Source organism: Eleutherodactylus coqui, chromosome 7 (assembly GCF_035609145.1).
Source record: "Eleutherodactylus coqui strain aEleCoq1 chromosome 7, aEleCoq1.hap1, whole genome shotgun sequence".
Classification (NCBI taxonomy): Eukaryota; Metazoa; Chordata; class Amphibia; order Anura; family Eleutherodactylidae; genus Eleutherodactylus; species Eleutherodactylus coqui.
Genome location: NC_089843.1, coordinates 210,856,195 through 210,880,486, shown reverse-complemented (window position 1 = coordinate 210,880,486; position 24,292 = coordinate 210,856,195). Strand labels below are relative to the sequence as shown.

Sequence of the window (24,292 nt, the reverse complement as noted above, 5' to 3'; positions counted from 1 at the left end):
CATGAAGAAGCTGCCAGTTGCCCCATACCATAGGGAAAACGATACAGACTCCACATATGGCAATTGTATGTTTTTCTTATAATGATGACATATCGCTAACAAAAGGGGATATAGTGCTATAACAGTGCTGCGTCTTCTTTAATCTCAAGATCAAGGGGGTCCCAGAGGTTGGACCCCCATCAATCTTGAGAATGAAGGGAACCAAGCTCTGCCTCCTCTTCGCAGCTATTCCCCTGCACAGCCCTAGTTACCAGCTGTGCAGCAAACTGTGGTTTGACCGATGCACAGCTGGTGGCAAGACGGGTTACTATGTTGGGAGAACCTGAAAGGAGAAGCAGCACTAAAGTTCCTCCATGTTTGGGATCCTTTGGCTCCTAGAAGTTGGACTCGTTCATAAAGTGTCAATACTCCATCATTATTTGAAGGCAGGAAAACACCTTTAACCCTTTCCAATCCAATTTGTATCCTGGTTTTCCTAGGGGGGTGGGGGTTTACTCTTTTTCTGCCATTATACAATGGCGCTATCTGCTGGCTAAAGCCAGTACTGCATGAGGTGACAGATTGGATAGACTCCGACAGCAGAGAGGCTGGCAATATACAGTAAGAGAACCCTGACGGACGTCTTCCAACATAGGAGCTGTACAGCCTTAAATCATAATGTCTTCAGGAGGACAAACAGTGGATTGGAAAGGGTTAAGAATAATTCCCGCTTTATTTACTCAACTCTACTAGTCTAGCAATTAGAACTTGTATTATTTTTGCAAGAAATACTTTCAGGCCCCTTAACGTCCTTTGATGAATTATTCATGACTGCTCGAACAGAGATTGCTCTTACAGTAAAGAACCCTCTTCAAGGTTTGTGTAGAAGTCTTCCATCCTCTAGACATAGTGGATGCCGCCTTGTTACAGTCACAGTGCTGGGTAGAAAATAGAATTGAACAGTACTGACCTTTGATATGTTTAGAGAAGTTTCACATCTGCGTTGGGGGTTCTGGTCTCTGGCTTCGTTCAGGGAGCAGGAAAGGGGAATTCCCTGGCCAAACGGGAAAACTTATGACGAAACCGAACCGTGCCGAATGGACACCATTGACTATAAAGGGGTCCATTCAGTTTCCGCTCAGCTGCCCGGCATTTTACCGGAAGACGAAGCACTGCATGTAGCTCTTTTTCTTCCGGTATTTTGTGCCGAATCGGCGACGGAACCCCTGATTAGATGTTCCAACACAGATGTGACCCCAACCTTATACAGAAATGTTATACCATCTGTTTTAACTGGAATTTGTCACCTTGTGACCCAAAGTAATAAGTGAGAAGAGGCCGAGCTCAAGTATGTGGTCTGTATACTCGCACTCACGCCCATTTCCACGCTACACACCCACAAACTGGCCGTTAGCTGCATGGAGCCGACTACCAAGTATATTCATATAATGGAGAGGAGCAATCCTATTATTACTCCTCTATGCTTGCAGGCGCACAGGAGGGAACGGGTGTGTAAGGCCCACTTCAATTAACACCTGCAGCTTGATGTGCGGATGCCACGCGTGGAAAAGAAATCGCAGCATGCTCCATTTTACTGCGGATTCCGCATGGATGGGTTCAATTGATCTCTATAGAAGTGAGCGATCCGCAATTCATTTGCGGATTTGTAGGCAAATACCTCTCTGGTTCTTGGAGACCAAGCAGGCAGGTGGGGAGGAAGGGGAAGGCAGGCACTTTGGGCTTACGATTTCTTTTTCTGCTCAGACTATCCATGGTGCATATGTGCGGGAAAAAAGAAATTCGTATCTGCGATTGCTGGCTAGCATTTAAAAATCATTTCCACACGGACACGCAGGTCTTCCGCTGTGGAAATCTGCGTATGGAATGCGCGCGTGCCGTGGACATGAGGCCTAAGTATGCAAGATATGAATTTTAACTCAATGCCGTATTTATTCATAACTTCAAGGTATGGGAATCATCCAAGTGGCAAACTCTAGTTTAGGCGGCCTTCACATCTATGCTGGAACCTCCAATCAGGGTTTCCCTCGCAGATCCGCCACAAAATCCCGGAAGGTACAGCCCTGCATGCAGCTCTTATTTCTACCAGTAAAATGCTGGACAGTTGAGTGGAAACCAAAAGGGACCCCATTATAGTCCATGGGGCCTGGTTGGCGCTGTACGGTTCTGTTAGAAGACAGATCCGTTTGACCAGGGGATTCCCCTTTCTTGCTCCCCGGATGGCCACAGAAGAGGTGAACGCAGCCTAAGCCATTTTTTTTCCCAAACCCCAAATTTGATCTGTATAGGTCTTGGAAATTCATTAGGTGAATCATTTCAAACGTCTGGTCGAACATAATACCCGGCCGCGGTGCGACGCTGACCGCTTCCCAGATGTGGATGTAAACTGGTCACTCTCTGTTATCCTTACACTGGATGAGCGTCTTAAGGTCTATAAACACTAGTGGAGATGAGATTACCAGCTGTCTTCATACCACATGTAAGCTATGCATCACTAGTTTAATGGTGGACCCCGTATTCAATGTAGTCTTTACTTCCTTAACCCCTTAGAGACCGCTGTATTCTGTGCCAAGTGATTTTCATTATTATTATTTTTTTGGGGGGTTGGGTGGGGAGAGAAGAGTTGTATATTTTAATGGCACCACTCGGCCAATATACGGACGTGTGAATAAGCCCTTACTGCGATACCAAGTTCATATTGATTTTTACTTTTTTCACAATAAAAACAGGTTTAAAAAATAAAAATAAATAAATAATAGAATACGGCGATGCAGATTTAATTTTAAGAGTAAGAATTTTTTTTCTTTTTTAACCGTCAGTGGAGATCTTTGAGGGCTTGCTTTTGTACATGTGATTTTTGGATTGCTTTTTTTTTTTAAATTGCATTTTTTGTGAGGCGAACAAAATAGAAATTCTGGCATTAGTTTTTAGGTTATGTTTTTAGCTTGCATAGAGAATGCTGTAAAAGAAAAAAAATCATTGTCTAGGTCGTTACAAATGGGGTCATATCTATTATGTGTTTTGAATTTATTGGGGTATTTTATCCATTTAAACACTTTTTGTGGTGAAAATGCATTTTTTTAATTTTTTTTTTTTTTTTTTTAAAGAAATCGGGGTCTTTTTCTTTCAAATTAAAACTATTGAATTTTTTTTACGCCATTTTTTAGTCCCTGAAGGGGCTTGAAGATGCGTTTAATTGCTAGAATAGTACACTGCATTACTTATGTAGCTTATTCTTCTAAGGCCGCCTGCACACGGGCGGAAATCCCGCGGCGGGATTTCCGCCACTAAAAGCCTGCATAGGAGTGCATTACAATACGCACTCCTATGCAGACAGCCGCGGTTTGGCCACGCCAAATGTCGCGCGGCAAGTCCTATTTCAAAAACGTCACTCACCCAGCCGCCGACTCCGGTCTGCGCTTGCGCCGGCTGCCCGTCAGCCGGCACATGAAAGAGCCGGGGCCGCCGGGGGGTACGTGCTCCTCCCTGCAGGCGCTCGGGTCGGGTCCCGCGGCGAGAATTCTCGCCGCCGGATCCGACCCGCCCATCTGCAGGCGGCCTTAGTCTAGGACATCAGCCTAGTAGGCTCAGCAGGAGACGAGGCCTAATAGACCGAGTTACATAGCAGACATGGAGGCCTTTGTCAGGCTTCTGTCTGCAATGGGAACCCATTGGTACATTGCAATTGCATTGCAGGATGCCAATGGATGACAGAAGTCCCCTCCCCCCGTCATCCACTTTACATGCTGAAGTTGTTATTGATTGCGGCATGTAAGGGGTTAAACTGCCAGGATCTGAGGTTTATCCTCTCCTGGCTGTCAGTAGTCAGCCACACCACCGCCTTAAAAAGATGTATGTGCTGTTTTTAAAGCCCATTAGTGAGGTCAGTAAACAGGCGTATTATGGTCTCTAACGGGTTAAAAAACAAACAAAAAAAAAAAAAAACAATAAAAATAGATAAAACAAAAAGTTACTTAAACATAAGAAAATTTGAAAAAGTAGTTTATTTTTCAATATTTTAAAAGTTAACACAAGAACATATAAAATATGATAAATGTGATTTGTAAACAGTATTAAAAAAAAAAAAAAAAAAACCAAAAAAAAAAAAAAAAAAAACACAAAATAAACGCTAGCGTGTGAAGCGGACAAACCATTGCACTGCAACGTGATGAGGCTCCCACCAAAAAGGTTTTAATGATAATCTTATAAAACAAATGTACATCTATAATACAGAAATGCTGAATGACGGAGGAGCGACCTCTGCTACCGGTAGCGGCTCCCCAAACAGAAGCCACGAGTAACAATCCAGGCTACTCTCACCCTTGTTTCTGTACAGATGGGCGAAGTTCAGTGTGGCACTCCTGATATACAGCAGTTTATGAAGTTGGTGCATACGGGCAGTAGAAAAAGGGGTCAAGTATTTAGGGTAGTGGTAAGATTATACAGCAGCTCGAGTAGAAACCATGGGAAGGATTTGCATTCTGGTTTCATGACCATTTAAAAATGGCCATTATTCATGGAGCAGAAAAAAAGCGTAAAAGGGGTTGTCAGAAAAAAAAATGTATTTGCCAAAAATGGGTAAAAAAAATAAATAAATAAAATAAAAAATGCTTATACTCCCCTCTTCAGGAAAGGGGAGTATTGGCTCTTTTGACGTTTTTTTTTTTGCTATAGACCATCAGTTTTTACAAAAAAATAATGAGTTCTTGGACATCCCTTAACCCTTTCCAATCCAATTTGTATCCTGGTTTTCCTAGGGGGCTTACTCTTTTTCTGCCGTTACACAACGGCGCTATCTGCTGGCTAGAGCCAGTACTGCATGAGGTGACACGTTGGATAGGCTCCGACAGCAGAGAGGCTGGCAATATACAGTAAGAGAACCCCAACGGATGTCATCCAACATCGGAGCTGTACAGCCTTAAATCATAATGTCTTCAGAGGTCAGACAGTGGATTGGAAAGGGTTAAAGCAGCCATACACTTGCGATTGAGCCTTTTGTCAACAACTCTTATGTATTTCAGTGGAGAGCAAAGTGAAACAATGGCGCATCTCTTGATGAGATTGGTAAGGGCATCTCAAGTGTAAAGTTTGACCAACTTTAACTATATTTTAACACTGGTATACCCTTTCCAAAAACTAACTGCTTTTGTTCATCAACCTACCTTCCATTCGGGCAACATCCCCATTCTGTATATTTAGAAATCTACATGGATGGTGTGTAGGGTGTTGAGCAGAAAAGTGCAAACGGTGCTGTTATGGAGACCACAGACTTGTTTTAGTGTTCCTACAGTACAGATTCTATATTCAAGTCCAGTTCAGAGTGCTCAGGGAGGGATTTCCTTTACAATGTCTAGTCTACATCAGGAACCATGAAATGGAAAGATTAGATAAACATGGCCATACAAAATATTTGGGGGTCAAAAATTACACGGCAATTGCAAATTAAAGGAACCTTTACACGGGCCAAGAGTCACTCGAATGAGTAATTATGGGCGACTGTTGACCCATGCACATTCGGGCCCGATAGGGCACCGAGTGGCTCAGTAGTTGCCAGTCATTCCTTTGCAGCGAGTTGGAATTGAACGGCTGTTGAGCGGCTTCTTGCTCCGTGTAAACAGGAATCCCTCAATCTTTGAGAGACGCCCCATTTGCATCGAATGGAGGCGGGCGAACAGAAGAGATCTCCAGCCCACTCCTCCATTCTCTGAGCCACTAGGAGCGATCGTTGTTGGGACATACCATGTAAAAGGTACCTTAAAGGCAGGCTTAACTAAATTTATAGGAAAAGCTTGAAATGAACCAATTTTTCAACTTCTTGATGATTTGCACAGCTTTGCCGTCTAAAAAAACCAAAAACAAAGTGGGGGCATCTGGGTGGATTAGAGGTGCCAACATGTGAAGATATGGCAGTGGATTGTTGCCAAGCTTCACAAAATCATATATAAATACCTTACTAATAATTTTGATAATTCACAGCATTGTCTTAAAAGTAATAAACAGCGTTCCCAGCAGGCTGAAAATATGTAATGAAATAGACCCCTGCAATTTAATGCATCCCTTGATCGGGGGCAGGAAGGTTATGGTCGCTCCTCAAGTCATCCCATGTAAAAGGGCCTTGTCGGGCGTAGTTGTCCCAGCAATAATTGTCCAGCACCTTCTACTAAGGAACGAGCATTGTTAGTGGAGACGTAACAGGCCGTGGATCTCTACGGTCCACCCACCTCCATACACGGTAAGCATGCAGTCATTCATAGGCCGTGGATCTCTACGGTCCACCCACCTCCATACACGGTAAGCATATAGTCATTCACAAGTGAACAACTGCCTGTTTACACGGGCCGATACGTCGTTTAGTTTCCTGCATGCAGAAACCGATCACTGGACGAGAAGCAAATAGATTCTCGTCAGACGTTCACTGAATGCTTTTTTGGCACGTGTAAAAGGGCCCATAGGGAGAGCATTTAGTGAGGAGACGGATAATACCATGCATGCTCCTCTGGGAAAATTGTGCAAAAAGGCAGATGGAGCAATGCCTCTACAGCACCACCTATGGGGAGCCAGCACTCCTGCGAGTCAACATCAGATCTTTTAACAAGCCTTGTAACAAAAAAAACAAACAAAAAAACATAACCAAACCAAAATGAAAAAAAAACAGACCCATTAGATGAAAATGCAGCATTATTGGCGTTTTGGATCTTGCAAGCTCTACAGTGATCTTCAAGACTCAACAGCCAGATGTTATTTTGCCAATTACATAGTGCAGGTCATGTAATGAGTTTCATGAGTTTCAGTGTTTTATACAGGTAGCACGGATCTGCAGATGCCAAGTATTGGCAGCATAACCAGTCCTCTAGAGAAATGCCATGCTCCGGCTCTAAGGCACGCTCTGCAAACTTCATCATGAGAAGGGCTCGCTTCATGTCAATCCAATTCTGCAGGGCGCAGTGCAATGCCTCTTCATGGCTAAATTGTTGATCGGTTAAGTCTTTTCTTGGACCCCACAAAAGACACTGAAGAATGCGCTTTGCTTCGGAAATGCGAATACGTTTAATTGGATCGGCTTCCAAGAGTAAGTGGGCAAGCTGTTGAAGACCTCGAGAATAAACCGATAAGTTACGGAGCAAGGGCAAGTCTTTCTGACTGTATTCGTGCTCGTGAAGGCTTGCACGGACCTCAAATGGGTTTGGTCTGTGAAGCAGTTCATAAATAAGAATCCCCGTCTGGAACTCGTCAAACTTTTTGTACTGGGAAGCAGCCATGATTTCTGGAGCTAGTCTGGTTTTATCTCTCTTGAGTTTGAAGTCCTCAGATCCAGGTCTCTGTTTGGCTTTGGAAAAGTTGCTCACAATAAGTCTTGGAACATACTTTCCATCTTTAATCTTATCGGGTGTAGTCTGGCAGTGAACAAGTAGCAGGTTTTCCAAGCAAAGATCTCGATGGATGATGCCATGTTCTTTTAAGTGGTCTAAGCCATTGCAAAGCTGTAGTAGAAGTAAGCAAACTTGACGCTCATAAATCTCTGGTTGAGTTTCATGAGTGGATGCCGACTCCCTGACGAAGTCTGCAGTTGTACGGTAAGGTACCTCTCGAGTGATGACCACCACACAATCTTCCTCAGTAGACAAGCCGATAGCCTGAGAGGTCTCATTTGTTAAAGGGTCTTTTGAGGTTTCAGAGGGATGCAACAAGGTTGAGGGGACACTGGCCAAAAAGTGGCCACAATCTTGCTGTATGTTGAAATGGATGGGCAAAGAGAAGTTGGAGTAAAACGGGCTTTTCGTGTCTTCTGTTCTACATAACTGCAAGCAACGACAAAAAGATTTACAATAAATATATGTATACAGTGCTTCGCGATGCTGAAATTCTACTTAACAGATACACTGCATAGCAAAATATAGACGTTAAAGCGAACCTCTCGCGTCCACACAGCACCATAGACTAAGTTAACATAAAGCAGCTAACAGACCCCATTGGCTAGAATGGGGTTGGTTTGGTTTCTGCTCAACTGTTCGGCATTTTATCCAACCAAAAAAGGTCTTGCATACAAGACTTTCTTCCAGCATCTTGTACCGGATCTCCAATGGAACCTCCGAATGGAGGTTTCTAACACAGATGTGAAAGCAGCCCAACAGCATCATAGCTTTGTTTATGGTGTTGCGAGGATGTGACAGGTTCCCTGTAATACTGGCAAGCTGAAGGTGCCCAAACATATTCAATAGCTGCCAACAGATATTTTTCCTAAATCTCCTATACATATGGCCATCATCTGCTGGAGGAAATTAGGAGGCCCCCTATACACATATGGAAGTTATCCGTTTTTTCCAAGATGAGCTTTAAAATATTGGAATTTGTAGCTTCTGGTCTTTAGTTGCTACTAGTGATGAGCGAGCATTGCCCTTAGCGAGTACCTGCCCGCTCGAGACAAAAGGTTCGGGTGCCGGCGGCAGGCAGGGAGCTGCGGGGGAGAGTGGGGAGGAACGAAGGGAATTTCTCTCTCTCCCTCTCTCCCGCCCGCTCCCCCCTGCTGACTGCTGCTACTCACCACTCCCACGCGCCGGCACCCGAACCTTTTGTCTCGAGCGGGCAGGTACTCGCTAAGGGCAATGCTCGCTCGAGCAATTGCCCTTAGCGAGTATGCTTGCTCATCTCTAGTTGCTACCCAACTGAACTCCGGGGAAAGGCAAGCAAATGAGTTGGTAATCTTCCTCTGATGACTGGGATCGGCAGAAGGGTGGGGTGTGTGTGTGTGGGGGGGGGGGGGGCAAATTCCAGCGATTTCTAGTAACATAGTATGCAAGGCCAAAAAAGAGATCTGTCCATCCAGTTCAGCCCATTACCCCCCTCCAACGTTGATCCAATTAGGTAAAAGCCAACTTCCCCCATTTAAAGGGGAAAATACCTACCTGACTCCAATCTGGCAATCAGAATCATCCCCGGATCACCGACCCTTTCCGATGAACAACATTAGCTATAATGGCTCCCCTTTGGTTTCTGGTGTACTTGATGACAAATATTAGGAAGCTAGCACATAGTTTTCCTAAATATGCAGAGTTGCGCAGAGATTTCATTCTGTCACTTCTATGCAAGACAGCGGCATGCTATATGATACCTGAAGAATCACCATATGGCGGCACATTGTGTCCACGAGGTTTCTCAGTACAGAGTTGCACTACACTCCATGAGCCATTGTTCAGCCCCTGCATAGGCATTTGCTCCGTGGCAGGCCTAAAGCCAACTTCTCCACTTTGTTCTACTACTACAAAGAGCTGCTAATGGATGTCTACTACCAAGTAAAGCCGGACATTATATGACCAAAGCACTGTAAGCAGCTTGTAAATCAGGCTTCCTGAAATCAAACCCTTGGGCTGAACCTGCCAAAATTGTTGGGGTTGGTCGAATTTTTTTTTTTAATGCAACACCACAACAAAGTGGACAACTGTAAACATTGGAATTGTGGAACCACAAAACCCATAAATCATTTTAGCAAGGAGATTATGGAATCTCAAGCAAGCCGATTACTTGGATCCATTAAATTGGTCATATGCACTTCAATATAACGGACATGGATCGAAAAAACACCTAGTGTCTGCTTAGAGGGGTTGTCCAATTGTCGGTCAATTTTTTTTTTTAAATTACAGGTGCAAATGTGTTAAAATAGTACCAGCAGCACTTAAGGACCTTTTACACGGCCGATAATCACTCGGATTCCCGCAATCCAGCGTGAAATAGAACGATTATCTCTCAGTGTAAACGCATACACCAACTCAACGACGGTCCAGAATTTGTTTGCGTTTGCATTCTAGAGTTCAGTTTCTGCATGCAGAAAACTGAATGATGGATCGTTCCATGTAAACAGGCAGTCATTCACTTATGATTAACTGCCTGTTTATTGTGAATGTAGGCAGGCTGGAACGATCCCCAGCCCGCTCCACCTCCATGAAGGGTGTAAAAGCACAGGAAAGATTATTGCTGGGACGACCTGTCTGGGATTTCACTCGACAGGTCATCCTGTTGTAAAAGCACACTTGCTCGTCATCTGCTCCAGCACTGCAGCCTCGTTGTTCTCCTGGTCTTTGTTGTAGAACAGCTACCAACCACCTAATTGCTGAAGTGGTCATGCACCGTTCTCTTGGATTCATGGCTCCCAGCATTTAGCCCTTTCCAATCCAATTTGTATCCTGGTTTTCCTAGGGGGCTTACTCTTTTACTGCCGTTATACAACGGCGCTATCTGCTGGCTAAAGCCAGTACTGCATGAGGTGACATGTTGGATAGGCTCTGACAGCAGAGAAACTGGCAATATACAGTAAGAGAACCCCGACGGACGTCTTCCAACATCAGAGCTGTACAGCCTTGAATCATAATGTCTTCAGAGGTCAGACCGTGGATTGGAAAGGGTAAAACCCCTTTAAAGGGACCCTGGAACCAAAGTGGGAGTGGAGGACTATTTTATGCGGTTCTCCATTTGCAGTGTTCTGCCGATCCATGGGCAACTCTTCTGTGTTCCAAAGTAGCCACAGTGCTCCTCTCACCACCTGATGCACATTGGACATCAGTGCTCCAAGATACTTCATGTGGCTTTTGACATGCCAGCATGCTCACATGAGCAGCATATAGCGTCTTAGACTATGGTGTGCATTAGGTAGGCAGAAAAAGCTGGGCTATCACGGAAGGCCAAAAGAAGGGGCCGAGGAAAAGTCGGAGCCATAGAAGAAAGCCGCACACAGAGAACAGAAAGTAATGTTATTCCCCCCCTCTATTCCTTGGACTAAGGAGTCCCTGTAGACCTAAAGATGTTTTGGTAAATACCTTATAGGATAATTAGTGATAGCACTCTAGTAGACCAAGTAAGCCTGTGGGCATAGACTCCATGCACAGAACAACTACTGTTCGGTCATTTTATGCATTCTTAATTGAGATGAGCGAGCACGCTCGGTTAAGGCAGTTACTCGAGTTTGCTTTGTTCTTCTCGAGTAACTGCATACTCGTCCGAGCAGATTTGGGGGGTGGGGGGCGTTTCCCCCCCCCCCCCACTCACCCCAGCCACCCCAACCCCCCCACTCCCCGGATCTGCTTGGACGAGTATGCAGTTACTCAAGAAGAGCGACGCTCGCTTGAGTAACTGCCTTAACCGAGCGTGCTCGCTCATCTCCAATTCTTAATGATCTTCAGACATAAGCAGTATTCTTTCTGCACGATATAGTCACTACAGTTTTGGTAAATGAACTTTAATAAAAAAATAAATCAAAATTTACCTTCACAGCATAATTATTCAGTGGGTCCTTGGCACACGTTGCACAGTAATAGATGGCATCCCCGGCATTGCAGCATGGTTTGTTGCTTGTCAGCTTGAAGAGCGACCAGTTATTTTCATTGAAATGCAGTTCATTCTTCTGGTCCTGCATGAAGTAATCCTCACATTTGATCATTAAGCGTTTGGTGGATTGTGCATAAAGCCCGCTGAGTTTGGCATACATCCCCTCTTTGCTGTCTATGTTACTTAGCAGCTGGTGGAGCTGAAGACTGGATGCAGAGGTAGTGTGACTAGATACGCTTAGCTGTGATGTGGACATGGTTGGCAGTCCTCGGCTTTGAAGGCAATTTCTGCTCCTAACCTCATTTCTGTGACCAGTACCTCTACAACACACCTCCAAGGACTCGGAAGATGAAAACATGGCATGTCTATCGACCGGACTTAAAGACTGCTTGTGGAGCGTGGATTCTTCTCCGCAAACATTGTTTTCTGACTGACTAAGATTAAACTTTGAACTATTTGAATTGACTCCAGTTCTCGATGGGAACGCCCGACCCCAGGCAGAGTTATCGGGTGCCGATACAGCCCTGTTCATTGACTTCTTTACGGGCAACGGAGGCGGCTGTCCAAGTGCATTCTGAGCTTCCATTCCAGAGTCCACAGAAAATGAAACTTGGTCAAAATGCTTCTTCGCGTTGGCAGATGAAGGACTTGGAGAAGTGACAACTTCACATGATTGACCTACAAGAATAAACAAGGACTCATTAAACTACCTGATGTTAAAAAGTGTCGTAGACTTAGTTGGCTTATGGGTTTCATACATCTACGTAAACCGTGACACTCAACTTTTTGGATGCATGGAACGTAAAGGTTTTTTTTTTACTTTCTGGTCAATGTATTAACAGCCTGTATTTCACTAATATGGCACAATTTCTGTAAGTCTTATCTCTGCGATAACCGCTAACAGAATTTTGTGCAACGAAGCATGGAAGGTTTGTTTGCGTTGCTCAGGTAGGAAGAACAAAAGTACATTCCAAGACTGCTTTGTGACAAGAGGCTCATTGCAATCGGATTATTAAGAGAGGCAGGGAGTGGCCATCTACTGAACACGGATCTGGCAAGCTTATTTTATTTTAAGTCCATACTCTGAGTAGAGGGCAGATGTTGCAATAGCCTTAAATATGGCTTACAGGATCTTAAAAAGCAACGCTAACCCTCTTGCATAACCTTAACCAAGTCAGCTTTCAATGTGCCAAGCTTCTGAGAAACAACTTAATGTGGAGTTGACATATCGGAACAAGCGGGCAATGACATTGTGCATAAGAAGTCTACGTTCAATACTCACCCGGCACAGAGATAAGCAAGCTATGTGCAAATAGCCAACAAGTCTGTAACACTATTACAGGCTCTGCGGCTCCCTATAGCCATGCTGGTTGCGAAATCGTCCTTCTTGATTGAAGCGCTGCACCCCAACCGCCGATGTTCCCATTAATATTATACAGTCAAAGGGCATGAATGTGGTCATGTCCGTACTGTAATACCCGCTCCAAACAAGAAAGTTAGAGGAAGTCTGGGCATATTTGCATTCACATGTCTACCAGACATTGGCACAAGCTGTAGTAACAGGAGATCAGGTGGACTTTACCCTTTTTGCAAGAGTTATGCGGATAACAAAGGGAGAATGCTCATCGACGCCCTTACACTTCTAGTTTGTCTACAAGAGCTTCATGGAAACGGAAAAGTCATTAAAAGGGGTTTTCCAAACAAAATATAAAAAAATTGCCGGGAGAATATATTGTTGCAAAAGAAACTGAAAACCCATATTCCTCTTTCTGACTTTTTTTTTTAGTCCCCACCAGTCTAAACCCAAAGCAATTGCAATGGTCATATCATATGCCATTCACGCACAGATGCCCGATGAGACCGGCGATTGGCTGACTGGTCACATGAGCACAATAGTTTCTGGGATTGGACTGGCATGAACCTGAGCAGGTTTTCTTTTTCTTTTACACCCCTCCGCCCCCCCGACTTGGAAAACCACATGGACTTGACTATCCAATGAAGTGATTTAATATGCTAATAAAATTAAAGTTTGCTAGAGTAGATAATTAGCAATTTAACGGTTTCTCAAAATCTGTGTATAAATTGTTCCTTGATAAACATTGAAATCTTTATAGTTTATACAAAGAAATCTTAAAGTATCAAAAAAGGATTCAACTAAAATGGTAAATATACCTGCAATTTCAAATAACTTCTAGTATGTCATAGTGACATGTACGAAATTGTGATTGATAGGGATATGGATGCTAATGTAATGTCCCACAGCAACACAAGGCTCACGCTGAGGAGCCGGCGGGGTAGAGATGGCATTTGTCACGGTGGCTCTAGCAGACTCCTCCCCGGAGGGGCGCATGCAACCTCGGCCAAGGCACCGACACGCCTCTTCTAGGCTATGCTAGGACAGTGGTTACCTGTATAGGGTTGTGTAGTAGACCGTAGAAGTTGTCACTTGTGATCGCCGGGATTCCTTGCTATAGCAGAGACGAAGGGTCATACTAGACCCTGACTAGCTCTGCCAGTGACTAATGTCACTACAGGGGTTGTTTTTCCCCAGTAACTGGGGTTCCTATGGATGCCCCAGCTACAGTGGGAAAATGTCAAATAAAAAAAAAAAAGTGAATGTTCCCCAGTGGTCATAAACGACGTCATGGGGGACAGAGATAGTAAAAAACATAATTACATACACAAGTGAATAAAAATTACAGAATAAAATAATACATACATAAGAAAGAAAATAACCCCAAACCGACGCCAACTAAAACCGTCACTATAAGCGCCCTGTAATCCAAAACCATATATATAAAGATATCAAAACATCCGGAATAAAAAAAAAAGAGTAACCTGCTCCCATGTTTTATCTTAGCGTAAATATACTAATTAAAAATAAATTTAAAAAAATCTTTTTTTAGCTTTTCATCCCCGATAAAATGAAAAAAAAAAAAAAAGTCAGTGAAAAAGATATTAAAAAAATAGCCCTATGTGTCTCGGAAAAAAAAATGCAGCAAAAATAATTTTGATAGCTAAAAGGAAAAGGGCAGTAAAACCACCACATGAAAGTACCACCTCATAAAAAAATGTCTGGTCCTCAAGGTACAAAACAGCCTGGTCCTTAAAGGGGTTGTCTCACGCCGAAATGTTTTTTTTTTTTTATTCAATAGGCCCCCCGTTCAGCGCGAGACAAACCCAAGGGAAGGGTTAAAAAAAAAAAAAAAGTTTATTACTTACCCGAATCCCCACGCTGCGGCGACTTCTTTCTTCCTTTACCAAGATGGCCGCCGGGATCTTCACCCACGATGCACCGCGGGTCTTCTCCCATGGTGCACCGTGGGCTCTGTGCGGTCCATTGCCGATTCCAACCTCCTGATTGGCTGGAATCGGCACACGTGACAGGGCGGAGCTACGAGGACCAGCTCTCCGGCACGAGCGGCCCCATTCACCAGGGAGAAGACCGGACTGCGCAAGCGCGTCTAAAAACGCCAGAAGACAGCGAAATTAGACGGCACCATGGAGACGAGGACGCCAGCAACGGAGCAAGTAAGTGAATAACTTCTGTATGGCTCATATTTAATGCACGATGTATATTACAAAGTGCATTAATATGGCCATACAGAAGTGTATACCCTCACTTGATTTCACGAGACAACCCCTTTAAGGGGTTAAACCATAAACCATAAACAATCGTAGGACCACAAACACTAACTTAAAGCTCCTCAAAAGTGCAGGTCTGCTGTTCTCAATACACTGTATGCAAAATCAAATGAGAATAAAACCGTCATTTGAAGCCCGGTATGACCGTCTGCACTGCTGATACATGTAGCACTGACCAATCAGGAATCGTTCCAATATTCAACCCTTAATGAATTGTCCCAAGATTTAAACTTATACCCTATACACAGGATAGGGCAGGGACTCCCAATTGGGGTGCCGCAGCACCCAGGCTGGGAATCGCTCAGCCGACATTAGATGGGTCCTCCAGCTGACCTACTCCGTGTGGACTCAGCCTTCGGGTAGGTTCTCACAAATCAGAAATGCTGCAGGTTTTCCGCAGTGGAAAATTCTGTGACAAATCCGCAGCATTTTCGTAAAAGATTCAGAGCCAAAATACATACCTGTGTAGATTAGGACTATTCGGCAGCGGATTTCAGAAGATCCCGCGCTTCCTCTCAGATCCAAAGTCTGTGCACTTTTGGCACCTCCTTCACCGGACGGCTTCTAGTGAGCGCAGCGCCGCTGGTCAGAGGATGTGGAAATGGCCAACGGTACTGTGCTTATTAGAGACCGCCGGGTGCCCGGAATATCGGGGGTAAAGTCATACGTCGTGATAAGACATATGCCTGGCCGCACTTCCTGACCACACCCCATTTTTGGCAAAGGCACCGCAAGGCTGAAGAGGTTGGGAAACAGTGGGATAGGGAATAAGTGTCTGGTGGGATCAGACCACTGGGAACCCCAACGATCACAAGAACGGGGGTCCCATGTCATCCCTATGAATGGAACGACAGTTGAGCGTGCATACTGCAGCTCCATTCATCGCTAATAGGATGCCGAAGAGAAACCGGGTACAGCGCTCAGCTGTCCCGGGCAGTCCTATAGAGTTGAATGCAGTGGCAGTGTACATACTAGTCTTCCATTTGTAGAAGAGAACACAGGACCCCCGTTATGATTGTTGTGGGTCCCATATGTCAGACCCCCACCGGTCAGACACTTATCCCCTATCAAAAGGATGTGGAATAAGTTTAAATCTTGGGAAAACCCCTTTAAGCCAAAACATGAAGCAAAAAGTTCATTACACGTTATACAATATCAAATACCTTAAGTAACTTATGGTATGAGGAAATTATGTCGTAATGCCAGAGGTTCGTTAAGAGACAGTTATTACAGGGATTAAAGTAGATAAACCAAAAGCACTTGAAAGATTTCTAGGAATTTCCCGGCAAGGGTCTCTGTTCTGTATCGTCACCTCGCTCTTCTGCCAAAAAAATGTTTTTATAATGTGAATGCTCCATTAAAGGCGGCTATTTCCAATTTAGGCCATTTAGCAGCTCACTGACTAATTTGCAAATTTTAAATTAAAAAAAATATACACACATTTGGCTATTTTTCAGCACTGTGTGAGATCTATAGCTTTCCTGAACACTTTTGTTAAAGGTAAAAGAGGCATTCTCTAATCTACCCCTTTCCTATTAGAGAATATGGATATAAAACAGGAATGGAGAGAGGGCAGGAGTGCTTAAAAAAAAAAATATATATATATTATACACACACACACACACACACACACACACACACGTTTCTGGTGAAGTTGGCTCATCAACATATTCCATTCCTTGAATGACTGTCATGTAATACCGTATTGCACCTGCTAATGGTCTGGTCAGATGCAGTTATCACAGATAACAGCTGATCACAAGGGATTAGAGAATCTAGACCCACAGTGATCAGTTGATTGCCACGCTCCCTTATTAAAAAGTTAGTCCTCCTGAGCGCATATTAGCCTTTTACTCCCCACTTCTACACGAGCCAACCCAAAACCACCAGTCACCGGGAATCAGCCAACCCAAAACCACCAGTCACCGGGAATCAGCCAACCCAAAACCACCAGTCACCGGGAATCAGCCAACCCAAAACCACCAGTCACCGGGAATCAGCCAACCCAAAACCACCAGTCACCGGGAATCAGCCAACCCAAAACCACCAGTCACCGGGAATCAGCCAACCCAAAACCACCAGTCACCGGGAATCAGCCAACCCAAAACCACCAGTCACCGGGAATCAGCCAACCCAAAACCACCAGTCACCGGGAATCAGCCAACCCAAAACCACCAGTCACCGGGAATCAGCCAACCCAAAACAACCAGTCACCGGGAATCAGCCAACCCAAAACAACCAGTCACCGGGAATCAGCCAACCCAAAACAACCAATCACCGGGAATCAGCCAACCCAAAACAACCAATCACCGGGAATCAGCCAACCCAAACAACCAATCACCGGGAATCAGCCAACCCAAACAACCAGTCACAGGGAATCAGCCAACCCAAACAACCAGTCACAGGGAATCAGCCAACCCAAACAACCAGTCACAGGGAATCAGCCAACCCAAACAACCAGTCACAGGGAATCAGCCAACCCAAACAACCAGTCACCAGGAATCGGCCAACCCAAAACAACCAATCACCGGGAATCAGCCAACCCAAAACAACCAATCACCGGGAATCAGCCAACCCAAAACAACCAATCACCGGGAATCAGCCAACCCAAACAACCACCCAAACAACCAATCAGGTTGCAAATGGTGTGCATTTGGGGAGTCATATAGATATATGCCTCCTGAGAAAGCCTTTTTTAAAATTGCACGAAAGGGGTTCTTTCAAACATACAGCACATGGACACAGAGGAGGTCCACCACTTGGGATCCCCCTCCGTACGAGCAATTCCCATTCTCGCAGACATGAGCTTTCCTGAATAGGCACCATGTATTACAACAATTTCCCAAGAAAATGCCCAACTGGCTGTGGTTTTCCCCACACCAAAGTCACCTGTTCTCCAGGGAATGGCATCGATGGGGGACGCACATTCTGAAGGGAGTTGATGAGACGACCCCATTCAATTATAGGGCAGGCCTATATCATGGGCTGCTATACAATGTTTCTATGGAGTTAGAGTGGCTCTTGTATATATATATATAAAAAAAAAAAGAAGCAGAAATTTAAAGGGATTTTCCCTTTAAAGACATTTATTCTTTATTTGCAGGGCAGAAAGTAGATAATCATTTGGCCTTTCATTTTTAACATGGAAAAATGCAAAAATTTGACTTTAAATGCATTGGTGGCGCAGAGTAAAAAAATAGTAAACCTCGGCACATAGCTCACTCCCATCTATGGCTACTTTAACCCGTTAAGTACCAAGCACTGTAAACATTTGGCGCATGGTGCTGAGCATTAATTCCATCTGATGCTGAAAACATGGCGCGGGAATGTAAGCTCCTGCAATGTAGCAGAAGCAGGTCAGGTCCTCAGCTCTTAGTCACAACAGAGGTACGAGAGGAGAAGGGAAAAGTGTTTTTTTAACCGTTTCTGCCTTCTCTCCTGCAGACAACATAGCGCTCAGTGAGTGCCATGTAGTGAATAGAGAAAGCCAGTGTTACTTCTGCTATTTGATCCAGCGATCACGTGATCACCGGGTGCCCCCTGCCACAGCAGAGCTGCAGGGTCCTAGCAAACCCATATCAGTTCTGCCAGTAACTACTATCACTACAGGGGATGTTTTCCCAAACCCTACAGTCTATCTGCATGAAAACACACCTCCAAAAAGTACAATATATCTAGAGATAGGAAAACAAATAAGCTTCAGAAATTGGATCATATGACATACAAAAGCCCGTTCGCTTACCTCCTTCACTGCACGTCCTGGAGTCCAAGCTGTCCATAGAGCTTGTACTGAAGCTGACATTGCTGGTCACATTGGAACTGCTGATGTTCACTGCCTTAAATGATTCTCCAAGACTCTCCACAGATCCCAGACTCACATTCTCCAGTTCACAGCTACTCTTGTTCATTTTCACATGCCTTGGGACAACAATAAAAAAAAAAAAAAAAAAAAAAGTTAAATTGTCATGAGTCAGCTTTTTATTACTTTTCCCAGCACTTTACTTTTCCTGTTGATTTAAATGCTTTAGAAGTGAGCAAACTTAGATGCACGCAAGTCGTCCATCGTGAACATTTCTATCTAAAGTTTGGATGTTTTTCTGGGAGGAAGAATTAAAAAAAATGGTCACCCTTTTAAAATACTTTAATAGTAGGAAAGCAGAAATCATTAAGAGCCACCTGAACAGGATGCGCAAACCGAAACTTCCTCTTCTCTATATTAGGGAGCAGTAAAACAGGTTTTTCCTTCCACAAAAATGCACTTTTGAAGTGAAGCAGAACGATCTGTATTGCATCGTGCCGCCCTAAACACAAGCAAACACCGGAATTTCTAGAATGACACAATAGTGTATACTGCGCCGACGTTACAACAACCTACATTACAATGGAAGACGTCCGTGCGGAGTCCGCATAGAATCGGATCTGCAAGTGGATCACCGCCGCAGAGCAGGAGCCAGCTGATAGGCTCAGCGCTGAGAATCGTGGCAATTCGCAACATGCTGCGATTTGCCGCCTGCTAGCAGAGAATTGCTGCGATTCTCCGCTCGTGGACAGGGGGGCTAAGGAAAGCATTCCCTGTGGCCGGATTATCGCCGCGGGGAACACAATGCGAAAACGCCCGTGGACAGGTAGCCTTAGTGCGGTCAGTAAAAAGGTGCATTAGCCGTCACTAAGGTGTTAAAATAGAAGAGTTCTTTTATCATTTTATGTCATTCCGGCTCTTGTAGGTCAATTCATGTATGACTAAATAAGCTTTAGCTTCTAACAGGCAGACACAACACCTTTCATATCCTCGACTAAACTGAAGCTGTACTTGGCTAATGGTGTACATATTTCTGGGTGATTAGACTTGGAACAGGTACAAAACAAAAAGATAAAAGCTAGGATCTCTGCCGAAATATGTGGAAAGGCAACTTCATCCTGGCATAATTAACAGGAATGTTTCTGAAAGAAGACATTGTGATGGTGCAGGTTTGTTCTCCTTGGAGCATTAACAATCATTAACCTCATTCTTCCCTTTTCTATATTCACATGTGTTGCACTGGAATGCACCAAAATTATTAGAAACTTGGTCAACACTTGGTTTTATTAGGACTAATGTTGCCTCATGTGCTCCTTGGCTTTTGGGATGTGAAAAGGACACTTCAAGCTGTACCCATATAGCGATCACTATACTGGAAGGCTCAAGGCGCAGAATGGAATGTGACGAGGCCGCCCCTCCAGGTCCCCCCGCCACAGAGGCCAACCCCTCCAGGTCCCCCCGCCACAGAGGCCACCCCCTCCAGGTCCCCCCGCCACAGAGGCCACCCCATCCAGGTCCCCCCGCCACAGAGGCCACCCCATCCAGGTCCCCCCGCCACAGAGGCCACCCCATCCAGGTCCCCCCGCCACAGAGGCCACCCCATCCAGGTCCCCCCGCCACAGAGGCCACCCCATCCAGGTCCCCCCGCCACAGAGGCCACCCCATCCAGGTCCCCCCGCCACAGAGGCCACCCCATCCAGGTCCCCCCGCCACAGAGGCCACCCCATCCAGGTCCCCCCGCCACAGAGGCCACCCCATCCAGGTCCCCCCGCCACAGAGGCCACCCCTCCCGGTCCCCCGCCACAGAGGCCCACCCCTCCAGGTCCCCCGCCACAGAGGCCCACCCCTCCAGGTCCCCCGCCACAGAGGCCCACCCCTCCAGGTCCCCCGCCACAGAGGCCCACCCCTCCAGGTCCCCCGCCACAGAGGCCACCCATCCAGGCCCCCCCCGCCACAGAGGCCACCCATCCAGGCCCCCCCCGCCACAGAGGCCACCCATCCAGGTCCCCCGCCACAGAGGCCACCCATCCAGGTCCCCCACCACAGAGGCCGTGAGAAGAGGCGGCCAGCCAGCACAGTCCACATAGACTAGTAGTAGGTCATTCTGAGACGGTCTCTGGATTCAAGGACACAAGGAATTCTTTGCATAACTTCCAGCTTCCCCAAGCAGCTCCACTACTTGGAATTAGAAAACAAATGCCATGTAAGGCTTTGAAGTCTTCCTGAACAAAAACACAGCCTGAACCCTACGACTGGAACAGGTTCTGCCTTTGATAAATGTTACTCCATGGATGCCAGGAAAAAAGTGTGTATAAGACACATACCATCTCCATAGCAGCAAATCGTGTCTAAATATGACTCATATGATTGATTAGCTCCGAAACACAAAAGGCAAACGGATGTGTAACCATCTGTATAAACTCTTAGACACTATACGGGTCGCACCGAGTCTACAACTCTGCATGGTGGATATTCAAACAATTCAAAAGAACACAAGAAAAAAAGTTGCCCAGTACAGTCCCTTTAAGTGAAGGGCGGGTTTATATCACTGACATACTTTACACTGAGAGGTGTGGGACTCGTTACCCTCAGTTGCCCGGCTACACACTAATGCTATGTGATGCTCAGTGCTTCTACATTGACAATAGGACCTGGTTGCAATGCGAGTTGCACAAGTTTTTACTTAAAATGGTCACTTGAAAACTTTCAAAAGACTTTGCATAAATCAATATTTTGTGACTATTGTAGAAGAAACTTTGCAATATATATCTTATAAGAGAAAAAAACACTTCTTTCTCCACCTATGCTATATTCTTCCTCCCTCCTTAATCTTAAAAACTGCTAAAATCTGAGTTGGTAAATAAAATGGAATAACACAGGGGAGTCCAAGTCATTTTCGCCGAGGGCCACATCAGCATTAATGATGGTCTTCAAAGGGCCGTTTCTAAGGGCTTATTCAAATGGGCAAATCTGTGCGCCACATAATGTGCATATTTTTTTAAGGCCTCATGTCCACGGGAAATAGAAGAATTAACCCTCTCCAATCCACTGTCTGACATCTCAAGACATTAGGATTTAAGGCTGTACAGCTCCGATGATGGAAGACAATCGTCCGGGTTCTCTTACTGTATATGGCCAGCCTCTCTGCTGTTGGAGCCTATCCAACGTGTCACCTCATGCAGTACTGGCTTTAGCCAGCAGATAGCGCCATTGTATAACAGCAGAAAAAGAGTAAGCCCCCTAGGAAAACCAGGATACAAATTGGATTGGAAAGGGTTAAAATCCGCAGCAGATCACCCGCACGCGGATCCACGCCCCATAGGAATGCATTGACCACCCGCGGGTAGATAAATACCCGCGGATGGTCAATAAAAGTGAATTAAAAAATTTCTGGAGTACGAAAAGAAATGGACATGCTCCATTTAGGTGCGGGTCTCCCGCGGGGACGGCTCCCGCAGGCTTCTATTGAAGCCTATGGAAGCCGTCCGGATCCGCAGGAGACCCGCGCCCGAATTAAACTCACCTGCTCCGGGCGATGCAGGTCTTCCTTCCTTCACGGCAGGATCTTCTTTCTTCGGCCCGGCGGATGTGCCCGGCGCATGCGTGCACCACACAGCCGGCGTGCTGAGCACATCCGCCGGGCCGAAGAAAGAAGATCCGGCCGCGAAGAAGACAAGATCTGCACCAGCCGCAGTAGGTGAGTTTATTCTTATTTTCAGCGCTCATGTCCGCGGGGCAGGAGGGACCCGCTGCAGATTCTCCATGTAGAATCCGTAGCGGGCCTGATTTTCCCCGTGGAGATGAGGCCTAAGCTTTTTTTTTTTTATTATTATTTTTACACGCATGGTACAGACAGCTTAATCCCGATCGATTTGCATTGGGTATTCAGACATGCGTTCTACACATGCGTAGAGTAGATAAAAATCAAAAAATAAAGCAGCATGTTCTTTTTTGGGACGTTTTATGAAATTAAATCATTGGGCATCACATAAATGCTCCGTGAATATGAATGTAAGGTGCGTATTTATGAATGAAGGCAAGAGAAATCCATGGGACCTTCTCGCGGGGTTTTTTGTGCATGTTAATGTATGCAAAAAGAACGTAAGAAGGTCCAAATACACCGTGAATGTGCAAAGTTTGGGTCTATGAAAACACTACATATTTCACGGACCATAATTGCATCCGCACGTGTGAATGAGCCCTACATGTAACTACACCTTAACCCCTTGAGTGGCACGCCCGGAAATTTTTTCCGGGACGAGCTCCACTGCTCATAGTGACATAGCCCGGAAGATTTCCGGGCTAATCACTATGGGAGCTGCAGAGCACAATGCCACAAGCTGTGACAGTGTGCTCTGCCTGCACAGACCCACAGAGAACAAAGCAAGGGCTTTGAAAAACCAGCAGAAGATATTGCCGATATGCCGGCAATCTCCTGCTTTGTTTACAGGTTGTCATAGAGACCATCGGCTTGTCAGAAGCAAGCCGATGGTCTCTGTGGCAGGGAGAGCTTGGTGCTTGTCTGTCAGAGGACAGCTAGGTACCAGCTCTTACAGCAGAGATCAGAGAAAACCTCCGATCTCTGCTGTATTAACCCTTTACATGCTGCAATCTATGTGACTGCAGCATGTAAAAGGCTGTCACCATCGGACCCCCGGAATGTGATCAGGGGGTCCTGATGGGTCCCTGTGGAAGTCCCCTAAAGGGACAAAAAATTAAAATTAAAAAAAAAAAAAAAAAAAAAAAGTTAAAAAATTATTAAAAAAGTAATAAAAACACTTGTCTCCCTTTACTTTGTAAAAAATCAAAAATACAATCACACATGTGGTATCTGTGTGCGTCGTAATGACCCAGAGAAGAAAGTTAATACATTATTTAACCCCTTAATGGCATGGCCCCTTTTTTTCTTTTTCCCCCATTTCTTTTTTTCCTCCCCCGTTTAAAAAAATCACAACTTGTCCCGCAAAAAACAGGCCTTAATAGGCCATGTCAATGGAAAAATAAAAAAGTTATGGCTCTTGAGACGCAACTGCAAAACTAGTTGAAATTCAATGATTAGACCATTTTAAAAAACCTGCCCTGGTGGGCACGACAGGGTGGTAGGAAACCCGCCACTCAAGGGGTTAATATGGCTATAGAGCTCTATGCACTATGATGGGGTTTCTCCCCTTCCACCTCTTCAGCACTGAGCTTCCTACCATGGTGGCTAGGGTGCCCAGATGGCGCTGTCAGTTGCTGAACAGAGCTGTGTGGAGGTGTGCTGGAGTTCACAATCCAAGATAGCACTTGCTCCCTGTGCTGGCGCTGCCCCCTCTGCCAACCGCTGTTGGCGAAAGTGGAGAGGCGTGTCTTCTGGGTCCGGACCTCGTCACGGGCCTCATCAAATGACATGGCAGGCCGGGTTTGGCCCGCTGGCATTGAGTTTGACATGTGGAATAACAGGCATCAGAGTACATTCTGCCCATATACATCTATGGAGGGGAAATCGGTGAGGAAGATGGAGAAGCTGCGCACACACACACACAGATATGGAAG

General features: G+C 45.3%; 1 protein-coding gene across 2 annotated transcripts in view; it reads right to left on the bottom strand.

Moving 5' to 3' along the window:
- Positions 1 to 4,006: 4,006 nt before the first annotated feature.
- The window catches only part of PRAG1 (PEAK1 related, kinase-activating pseudokinase 1), a 43,360-nt gene continuing 23,074 nt past the window's right edge, over positions 4,007 to 24,292 (bottom strand). Inside the window, exons 4-7 of one of the 2 annotated variants that reach the window (XR_010785857.1) lie at positions 18,701 to 18,876; positions 11,252 to 11,991; positions 6,278 to 7,796; positions 4,007 to 6,218 (exon numbers count right to left, since the gene is read on the bottom strand). Coding sequence is in view for 1 of the 2 variants with exons in the window: in XM_066574307.1 (XP_066430404.1) it covers positions 6,762 to 7,796; positions 11,252 to 11,991; positions 18,701 to 18,876 (1,951 nt within the window). In the remaining variant the exon portion in view is untranslated. Of the gene's footprint in view, positions 7,797 to 11,251; positions 11,992 to 18,700; positions 18,877 to 24,292 lie in introns of both variants that reach the window. The other variant, XM_066574307.1, reaches the window with a different exon arrangement.